We start from the raw sequence: 11,353 nt of genomic DNA on the forward strand, positions 1-11,353 counted from the left end.
GAAATTAGTGGGGTGGGGTGCTAACTTCCCATCATTATTTTGTTTAATTAATTAAAAAATAATGAAGGGTCTACAAAATTTTTTAATTGTATTACAATGATGTACAAAGGTCCTACTATTGATCTAAATAAAAAAACTAATGAATTTTCAATTATGTGGTGCCAACTACCAGTCACCGGAGTTGACCTGTAGCACGGAGTGAACGGGGGCTGCTCATGATTCTATGAGATGGCGCTTCAATCCGTTTCGTCATTCTGAACTTCAACAACTGCGTCATATCCGTTCTGGGTTTTTGGCCCCTGGGTTTTTGTCACACACTCTCGATTTCGGTAGATTTCATCATTTGGGGAATTGATAAAGAGTTGATAATTGATAAATTAAAAACTTAAATCAATTTTCAGACCTGCGCATACGCGCATGCATACCCGTTCCATCCTTCGTCATCGGGCACACTAATAAATGGAAGTCATTAATTACGCTATGAAATAATTAAGAAATATTTTGAGGAAATGTAGGGAGTAAGTTTCAGAATGAGGGGAGATCTCGTTAATTAATTATTCATTTTTTTAATTAAAGCGTATAGTTAGCGAACATTTCTCATTTTTTATTTTTAAGTTGGGAATTACGTAGAATAATTTGGGGAATTGATAAAGAGTTGATAATTAGTCAATTAAATAATTACATCAATTTCTAGCCCTGCGCATATGCACGTCCACACCCGTTGCTTCCTTCGTTATCGACACTCATTTAAAAAAAGTTGAATATTATTCATAGAAAACTTGTTAACTAATTTTATAGAGGATAAATCCAGCAGCAGCCGAATATCAATCGGAAAGCAAACTTCGATCACTGAGTTGTCGAAATAGCGATAAATTGGATTGTGATTTATTTTCAATTTTTATCGTTTTTCCTTGTAAAAACATTGTAGGTTCATGAAAATTAGGGGAAAACTTAATTCAAAGAAAATTCACACAACGTCATTTCTTAAAGACAACACTAGTCAATTAGAGTGGAAATGATTCTTCCATTTCTCTGTTTTTTCGTGCCAAAAATCCAAAATAATGTGATTTGTCAAATGAAAGAAAAACATTAAGGGTTGAAAGAAAACAATGGGAAACTGAATGAAACATAAATTTTTAGTTTTTTTGTGCATCGGTGAAAATTAATTGAAAAACGACGATTTTCCTATGATAATAACACAGCAAGTAAATAACTGACAAAGAAGTTTGAAGTTCAAAAAAATGGGAAAAAATTGAGTGGAAATCAATATGAATAAGTGCATTATTTTATTTTCGATTTGTCAAAAACTAGCAACAATGAACTGGTTTATTAATTAATGAAATTTTTTCAATTTTTCAAATTATAAGAACAGTTGGGATCAATTCCCCAAATGGTTCTTCCTTAAAAAACAAGGTTTCGCTAATTTCGTACGTTAAGTTTAAAAAATTGATAATTAATTAACGAGGTCTTCCCAAATTATTGAGCCTACTCCCTAAATTTCCCCAAAGTATTTCCTGATTATTTCATAGGTTAATTAATGATTACCATTAATTAGTGCGCCCGATGACGAACGATGGAACGGGTATGCATGCGCGCACGCGCCCGGCTGGAAATTGATTTAATTATTTAATTTATTAATTATCAACTCTTTGTCAATTCTCCAAATTATGAAATCTACAGAAATCGATTCCCCAAATGATTTTATGTAATTTTCAATTAAGAAAAATAAAAAATAAGAAATTTTCGCTAACTATACGCTTTAATTTAAAAAAATGAATAATTAATCAACGAGATCTCCTCAAATTATGAAACCCTCTTCTTAAAATTCCCCAAATTATTTCCAAATTATTTGATAGGTTAATTAATCATTCACAATAATTAGTGCGCCAAGTATACGGCGGTTGAAGCCTCGCCTTTGGCGTTAGCAATTTCCCCTATAATCTCTGCCATTGGCGTGAGAAATATTCCCTATGATCTCTGCTGGTACACATGCAGGTTTGCTAGAGATTGAACACTTAGCGCCGTCGCTGATCAGGGAGCCGTATTACGTTGTGTCAAAGAATCCTACGCATACGCATCGCCTTTCGCAACTCGTCTGCCTTACTCGGCTTACTACTTACCCTTCTTATATACGTTATACACACAACGGAAGATCCAAGTCGAACCGAACCATTTGGAGCTACGACATTACTGCACGTTAATCGCGCGGGTCGCGGATTACCATTTTATTGAACTTTCTGCTACTTATTTGTGAATACCAGGTGAGTACTAATTATTTATTACTTAAAAGTTCATTTTTTGAGTATTTAACATGAATGAAGGAATGAATTTACTCTTCCCGAGGGATAAACACTGCCCAAAGCTGTCAAGTACCCTTCAGTATAACCGTTAAAACTTTCAAGGACTTCGGCAGTTGAGGAAAGACAAAGGCTACTTTTTCAATTTTTCTTTGCTCATTCATGCAATATTTTTCCATGTGAGTTTCTGTTTCAATTCTTTAATTATTTCATTTGCTCGAATGAAGTGCATTGAGCGGTTCAGATGACAGATAGTGTTTTTTTTTTAATTAAATTCATTTAATTTTCATTAAAAAATTTACCATTTCGAAGAAACCCTTATTTTTTACACCGATCATAATGCTTCAAGTTCTTCAGTTGATATTGAATCACTTTCGAAGAATTTGGAGCTCATCATTTGATGATAAAATAACATCATGAAATCATGATGGTGATATTATTTTTGTTCTAGGTCATTGTTGACATCATGCCGGCACCTGAGGCTAATCACAACAGCCGTTTGGCTAAGTTCAAAAATAATTTCAAAACTGAGGTAAATTCGAAAAACATTTCAATGTCATTGAAGGTTCCATTAATTACTTTTAATTATTTCCACTATTTCTTTTTCTCGTTGATTCAATATAGGTGCTTTAATGAAGATTCCCCAAGTTAATATTTTGCTATTAATTATAAATGCTTGTTACAGTTATACATGAGATATTGCTGCCATTGCCATTGCTGCTAAATGAGTAATGGCACAATCGATCTCGTTTGTTGACAAGTGTACATGGTTAGAAAAAAAGTATCTCTTTTTTTTGGAATCTTCCTAACCACCCATTTACTAATTATATTTTTCATTTGGTTTTTTTTTGTTCGATAGCTACTATGATAACTGAAATTTCTCTTTTTAATTACAAAGAAGAAGCCCAGCAAAATGAACCTTGACGAAGATTTGAAAATTGATATTTTACAATTTTCTGCACTTTTTCAAGGCGGTATTATGGTATTGAAAAAAAAAACCTCAAATATGTATGTAAATGGTAAAAAAATGCAAAATTTGAACGTGTCTGTAATCAACACGGGGCTGAGTAGAACTGTAGTTATTGACAAAAAAAAGCGAGAGAAACAGAAAAAATTATAATCTGAAAAATGGGCTCTCAAATGAACCTGAAACAGAGACAATTGAGACCAACGTTCAGTAAGGCGGTGGTAAAGGTAGTCCTATCGTATATCAAAGTAACGATGAGATGAAAAAAAAATTAATGTATAGATAAATTTTAATGCAAAAACGACTCGGCCAATTTTTTGAAATCCTGGGTAGGCTAGAGTACATTAATTATTATATTCCTTATTTATCGACGATTAACATGAAATCTTATGGTAATTGACGAACCTTACAGACGCATTTCTGCGTTTTATCAACTCTGACGATGAGTTTTTTTTTTAACTCTATATGCAGCCGTTAAAAGACACGTTGCACATTAAAGAATTTTGATGCATGAGTAATAAACGAAGCAATTAATTAACTAATGGTGACTCTTATTGGCTGCTGGGTAGTGGTAGTACTCACTGGATGTGATAAGAACACAATTCCAGCATTTGAGAAAAACGCAGGAGGTTGAAACGCATCATACAGTTGTGCAGCTTATAGAGGGATGTCGTTAAATCGAGCGACCACGTTCGTTAAAGCAATCTTTCCATTGACCTCTTCATCAATTAAATTCATATTGTGGAAATTTATTCATTCCTTATTTTGTCTATCACCAGGATGCTCGTAGGAGACGTAATGAAGTATCAGTAGAACTACGCAAAGCACGTCGTGATGATCAGCTTCTAAAACGTCGGAATTTGACCATCGAACCTGAACCTCTGAAATCACCAGACGACCATGTCCAGTCTCCCATAGGGATGTCGATTGATGAGATAGTTGCAGGAATGAATAGTCCCGATGAGGTACTCCAACTGCAAGCGACACAAGCTTGCAGAAAAATGTTGTCACGTGAGAAGCATCCGCCCATTGACATAATGATTTGCAAAGGAATTGTTCCTCGGTGCATCGAATTTCTTTCTTACCATCATAACCCAGCGCTACAGTTCGAGGCTTCTTGGGCCTTAACAAATGTGGCTTCAGGAACCTCAGAGCAGACCATGATTGTTGCCAGTAATGGGGCTATTCCTAAACTTGTAGAGTTGTTAAAGTCACCAGCAACGAATGTAGCTGAGCAAGCTGTTTGGGCTCTGGGGAATATTGCTGGGGATGGTCCTAGTGCTCGCGATCAGGTATTGGAAGAACAGTGTATGCCATTGCTCTTAAATCTCATAAAAACTGACACTTCAGTTTCCTTCACGAGAAACATCGTTTGGACAATTTCCAACTTATGCAGAAATAAGAATCCACCACCATCATTTGAGATTGTTAAATTGGCCTTGCCTGTTCTCAATCGTCTGCTCACTGGAGAGGACCCTGACATCTTGGCAGACACCTGTTGGGCTTTATCTTATCTCACTGACGGTGAGAATTTCAAAATTCAGGCTGTAGTTGACTCCGGCGTTGTCCCGAAGCTTGTCGCACTTTTAGCCTCACCTGAGGCTAGCGTTTTAACACCTGCATTGAGAGCCGTAGGAAACATTGTTACTGGTAATGACACCCAGACTGATGCTATTATTAACGCTGGAGGATTACCAAATTTGAAGGGTTTATTAGAGCATAAGCGAGTGAATATTGTCAAGGAAGCTGCATGGACCATTAGCAATATTACTGCTGGAAATCATGAGCAGATCCAACATGTGATCAATGCTGGAATCCTCCCCCCTCTTGTGCATGTTCTTGCTACGGTGAGTGAAATCACTCTTCCTATTTCGAAGATCACAGAAATTGATTCATATCCTTATTCTAAAAGTCTAAGCATTTGGAGAATTACATTTAATGAGATTTGAGTGATCATTAAATGTTAAAAAAATTTTTTCTTTCAAGAGAGTTTACTACTCGCATTCTGTTCTAAGTTCACTTATTTCACATTTTAAATAAGCCTTCCGTAGTCATTTTTACAAATAGCACCACTAAGGCCATTGATATATTTTTTCATTATCCAATACATATAGCAAAGTTAGAAAAATCGTATTCTACCCATATTCTAATGAAGAATATAATAGCCTTTTACACAGCTTAGGAAAAGAGATTGTTTGTAAATTGTTTACCTAGTCCAGGTAAACTATGTAAATATCAACTCGAAGAAAGTGATTTAGCTATTATTTTCTACCCACAGGGTGATTTTAAAGCACAAAAAGAAGCAGCCTGGGCAGTGACAAACCTGACTTCGGGGGGCTCAATTCCCCAGTTGGTGCAGTTGATTCAACACGGTGTATTGAAGCCATTCTGTAATATTCTGCAGGCAAAAGATCAGAAAGCAATTATTGTTGTCCTGGATGGATTGACAAATATTTTGAATGCAGCAGAAAAAATGGGACAGCTGGAACAAGTTGCTCTGATGATAGAGGAAGTTCGTGGGCTTGATAAACTAGAGGACCTTCAACATCATGAAAACGAAAAGATTTACCAGAAAGCAGCTTCAATGATTGATACTTTCTTTTCAGAACCGGTAAGAAATACTTTTTCTCCTACTGTATTATGCAGGACTTTGCTTAAGCTGTGCTTCATGCAGAACTGCACCAAAGTTTCAGGTAAAAAAAATGTTTCTTATTCCTTATTCCATTTCGGGGTTTTATTCTTAAGATTGATTAATTCATAAAGAACATAGAACAAAGGTGGAGAAGAATGTGACCTAGAAACATAATTTCTACTATAGATGGAAACGAAAATTGGTCTTCGTTCGCAAACTTTCTATCATTGGAATTGGAAGAAAAAATAGATAGAATAAAATATTACAAATAAAGTAACAGTTGCATATTCCCTAAGAGCAGTCAATTTTCTTTATACGCCGCCCGCTATCAGACAAATTAACTAATTTGGATGGATTTGAGAAGTAGAAGTAAAAGAAGCAGGAGTAAAAAGAATCTGATAATGCTTCCGTCCGTAAATTTATTGACTTGACAGGGATACATTAAACATGTCTTTCAAAGCATAGGCCTGGAAACTAGAGGTTCCTGCTATTACTATTTTATCAGCATACGTATTCAGCCAATCGCTTGATTTTTTCAAGTGGTTTAAGTTATAATTTCGGAGAATCAAATGAAAAATAAGGGAATATTACCGTTCCATGCCGTTCAATGCCTGTTTGTAGATGTACATCCAAAAAAGAAGTCACATCTGTCAGTACGTTGTTATAAAAAGAAATTACTTCTAATTTATAGAAGAATCAAGCACAAGGAAAAATATGCAAGCATAGGAGGAATAATTATACGATTGAAAGGAAAGTTCGACTATCGGAGAAATCTATTTAAAACATGTTGATGAATCAATTTTTTGCAACGTTACGGTCTTAACAACATTTTTTTTTAAACAGAAACATTAGAATACATCGAAAACTTAGCATGGATGGTTCTGTATATTTGATCCATTGAGGTGGAGTACAGCGAGACGATCATTTTAAAGGGCTGAAAATCGGAAAAGGTTGAACAGTTTTCGAGATATTCAAGGAAATTGATTGTGATACAAAGTGGAATATATCATGAAATAATGATCCAATTGAGCCGTTTCTCAATTTCAAACATTTCATCACCAAGAAGAAATTCGATGCAAATTTCAAATTGATGAATCTATGCATCCTTTTTCCGCAACGTTACCGTGCTAACAAATCTGTTTTGGAAAAAACAGCAAAGTTTGAATATCTCGAAAACTTTGTGAAAACAGCTATACATATTTTAATCGATTGGGATAGACTAAATAAAGACGAATATTCTGATCCGTGAAAAATTAAAATCGATCGAATTGTTTTCGAGTTTGATCTAAAAGCTGTGTAGGAAATTTCAAGACCTGTATGAGAATAATAACAATGCGAATCATTTTTCAAGTTACTAATTGTACACGCGGTTGAATAGGGCATCATCAATTCTAGTGCGTTTCCTAAGCTGTTAACCGTACGATAATGCTCTATCACACCGCCTGTATAATTCATAAATTATAGAAAATTGGTAAATTATTCATATTGTTATCTTTTTCGTAGGGGTTTTAAAATTTCGCACACCGCTTTCATATGAATCGAATAACGTGTTCAACAATTTTCATCGAATTCTTTACCTTTTCGTTTTGACGGGATAAGTTTCGTCATGCCGCTATAATATTCTTGAATGGTTAACTGCTTGTTTCTTTAATTTTCTAAAAGAGTGAACGAAATGGACAATACGTATATACAGATATGGTGCTCAAATTTTGTATGTTATATTTCAGCCCATTCTACATAATTTCCAAGGATAATTGGAAAATTGGAAAATTGACCGATAACAAAGCTTCCGTTCGCAAACAAAATGATTAAATCTTGTGTAACGCCGATTTACATGATAAATTTTAATAATTTACGTTAAAATTAAAGCCTGGAAACTCGAAAATTCATAATTTTTCCCTTAACTATCTGTATTTTATTCTTACGTATCAAGAAACGGATTGGCGTTAGATTTTTTTCAAGGAATTCATTTGTACTGATGGTAAAAAATAATTGGCGTGAAAGATTTCCCAATCTCCATTCCCATTTTTACTATTAATTTGTTGATTAATTTTTTATTCCAGGAGTCTGAAAGTGCTCAAATTGCTCCTGCAACGGTTGACGGTCAACTCGACTTCCATTCTACAGATTCAGCACCACAAGGCGGATTCCAGTTTTAATTATGTCACCTAGAGTAATTAGTTTAATTTTCACCCGCATAATTTTGATTTCATAAATACACTTTTACTTTAAAAAGGATAAAGAATGAGCACAGCAGGTATTTTCAGATTGCATGTTTGCTATGGATTAATTGAGAAATCTTTGGTGTCGGAAAGTGAAGATAAAAGAGGACCTTCACCTTGCCCCACAGTTCATTTGACATCTTTTCTTATACAATTTTATTTATTCTCATGAATTCGAACCAATTGGTAGCATTCCACTCGTTGCAAGACCATATTCGTTAGTTTTTGATCATTCCTCGATTTTTGTATCAACGCAAAATGCGCTATATTTTCGTTGAAAAACTAATTGTGATTTTTTCTATTTTATTACAACAAAATAATACATTAAGTTCCAAATCCTTCCATACGGTTTTAGAGTTTGGGTGATTATGGAATTCTACTTACTTCCATTAATTCAAAGCGTTCAGCATTTTGGTCGATTCTTTATTGGCTCCATGGTCACTTATAATTTCTGACGTTCTACCGAGGATTTATTCAAATTATTGTGCATAGGTGGTATTTTTCATTATTAATAAAAAAAATTTTTGATAGTAAAAACATGTTGTATTTTCTCTCTGTGGAGGTTACTTTTCGTTTCAATGAACTGCTAGTCTTTGCAAATTTCTCCATTTTTTTTTATTCTACAGAGGATATGTGGATTGTTTTCAGAGATGTTTGAATTGATATTGCGTATTTCCCAAACTTGAGAATCATCGCGGAAAAATATTATTCCTGAACTAACGTTATAGTGGTTTTTTACTCGAGTGGTTGACCGCCTCGCCTGCGGCTGGGCTCACCAAACTCGCTGCCTCAGAAACGCCGTAGCTACAGGTCGGCTAAATAGAGACGAAAAACGCAGTCATAAATACTTTGGTTTGGTACTATTTTATCAGGAACTTCCTGACTACGAAAAGAAGTCTCTTGTCGCATCGTACGGAGTGATGGATGACAATTTTCTTCCAAAACGATTTTCTGAATAATTGTTATAGTGCCATCAGAACAAGAATTCAGAGGGAAATTTTTTCAAAGAACTCTCCTTGATATTTGTATAATACGGTAGATTGTAGAAAGCTTTAACTGTGGCATGGACTATCTATCGAACGTGATTTTTTATTTCAATTCTGTCTGGCTAGCCTAAAATATATTAAAATTTGGGATCGAATTTGTGTTGCAGGCATCTTTCGAATAGTTATAAAAAGATAATGAAAAACAAGCACTTGAGTAATTTTTACAATCTTTCATCGTCATTAATGAATTGATGATATGCTTCCGAACGGCTTTGTAGGTACTCTCATTTCTTGAAAAATCAATCTTGTAACTTCAAATTTTGCACTGACGATGTTTCGAATTCGAAAATTTATTGAAAGTTCCCGAAAAATTGAAATATCTTGAATACTAAGTATGGAGGAGTATACGTATTTTGGTTGATTGAGATAGAGTCCACAAACAGAATATTTGGAGATGTCAAAAAGTCAAATCGGTTGGATAATTTTCGAGATGTTTCTGAAAGTAAATTTTAAGCAAAGCTGAATATTTCATGAATTAATGATCCGGTGCAGCCGTTCTTCAATTTCAAATATTTCATTGCCAAGCGGAAACTTCATGCCAAATTTGAAGTTGATAAGTCGATTTTTCTCAACGTTACCGTGCTAACAAAATTTTTTGCAAAAAAAATCGAATATCTTGAAAACTTAATATAAATAAAGACGTAGTGCATCGATGCGAACATTTTAAAGTGTGAAACATTGAAAAACGTTGCACAGTGCTCGAGATATTCACGGAAATCGATTTTGATATAAAGTGAAATATCTTATGAACTAATAATCGGATTCAGCCATTCTTGAATACAAAACATTTCATTGCTAAGAAGAAATTTTATGCCAAATTTCACATTGATGAATTAATTTTTCGAAATGTTACTGTGCTAACAGACTTTTTTTTTTGGACAAAACAAAAAAATTGAAATGTTTCGATAACTCAGTGAGAATAGATATACATATTTTGATTGATTGACATAGGATACATTGAGACGAACATATTGACAGCTGAAAAATTGAATTCGACTATATAGTCTTCGAAATATTTGCGACAAATGATTTAGAAAGAAGTGGCAATTTATGGAAAACCGCTTGACTAATCGAGCTGAATTTTGACACAGGCTTAGTCCTTAGTAATACCTGTACTTTAACGGAATTTTACCTTTCTTGGAATAATTTCACCTGTTTATTCCTCTAATTTTCTAACAGCATGGACGAAGTTGACCATACGCGCACACACACATGGTGCTCAAGTTGTATATTTTTACATTTCGGACCATTTTCCATCATTTCGAAGTCAAATTAGACAATCCGAAAATCCATTCGGAAACAAAAGAAAATTTTCTTGAAGAGCGCCAAATGGCGATAATTATCGAAAGGAATCTACCAAGCTTACAAGAAAATTCTAAACAATACGCAGCTTACCATTGCTCGTCACTGGATTGAGTAACAGCTACACGTAATTACGCTGCGTATTTTTTGTTATTTTTTTGTGGATTTGCCAATCTTTTTTCAATGGATATCGCGATTTAGCGTCCTTGAATAATATGTCTTGTTTTGGTAAATGTCTAGTTCAGGTCCACCAAACCATTCAGGATGTTTTTTATTTGGTTGGAAGGGTTTCCATCGCCCGATCAAAGATCTGTTCACCTGTGTATCCGGAAATAATTAGTCCCTGGTAGGAATCGCCAAGCATTGACAACAGGGCCAAGCTTGGTTGACCCCATACTGCCAAGCCTGACATTTCCTAGCCTGAGTCTGGCTTGAACCTATGGTGATGCCAGGCTAGCCCCAAGGTCATTTCGGCAGGTCACTCTGAATCCCGGTAAGAAGGCTAGTTCGTAACCTGGGCCAAGCTTGTTCTCAGGCTTGGAACTTTCTAGTGTGGGTCTAGCTTCAGCCAATGTTCAGACCAAATGCCGCTAGATGGCGAAGAGACGTTTTGATTTCTACAAGTGAATTATTGCGTTAGAGTTCATGAATGGACTACCGATAGGCTGAATAAGTACTCTGGTTTCCCTTCAATACACGCATAAATGATTCGCCTTTTACTCAAGATTTCCATGGAGGGGATTAATTGATGAGTCTATCAAACAATTTTTTGTACGCCTGGCCGAAACTGGAACGCCAATCAATTAGAGCCTAATTAAATTAAACACAATAATATTAATAAGATGAATAATAATATAAAATCCGATAAATATATGTTAAATTTCAAT

The 11,353-nt window shown here is 34.9% G+C and overlaps 1 protein-coding gene across 3 annotated transcripts; it reads left to right on the plus strand.

Moving 5' to 3' along the window:
- Window positions 1-2,150: 2,150 nt before the first annotated feature.
- Pen (Pendulin) lies at window positions 2,151-8,655 on the plus strand. Of its 3 annotated transcripts, none has more exons than XM_011307469.1 (6): window positions 2,151-2,261; window positions 2,344-2,476; window positions 2,749-2,829; window positions 4,044-5,111; window positions 5,543-5,875; window positions 7,960-8,655. In XM_011307469.1, the coding sequence occupies exons 3-6, from the start codon at window positions 2,764-2,766 to the stop codon at window positions 8,053-8,055; spliced, it is 1,563 nt and encodes a 520-aa protein (XP_011305771.1). In that variant the 5' UTR covers window positions 2,151-2,261; window positions 2,344-2,476; window positions 2,749-2,763; the 3' UTR covers window positions 8,056-8,655. The 3 variants fall into 3 exon arrangements, with proteins under 3 accessions (XP_011305771.1, XP_011305772.1, XP_011305770.1); XM_011307470.1 differs by having other exon boundaries at window positions 2,403-2,476; XM_011307468.1 differs by lacking the exon at window positions 2,344-2,476.
- The last annotated feature ends 2,698 nt before the right edge of the window (window positions 8,656-11,353 follow it).

The sequence above is a fragment of the Fopius arisanus genome, unplaced genomic scaffold (genome assembly GCF_000806365.1).
Source record: "Fopius arisanus strain USDA-PBARC FA_bdor unplaced genomic scaffold, ASM80636v1 scaffold00054, whole genome shotgun sequence".
NCBI lineage: Eukaryota > Metazoa > Arthropoda > Insecta > Hymenoptera > Braconidae > Fopius > Fopius arisanus.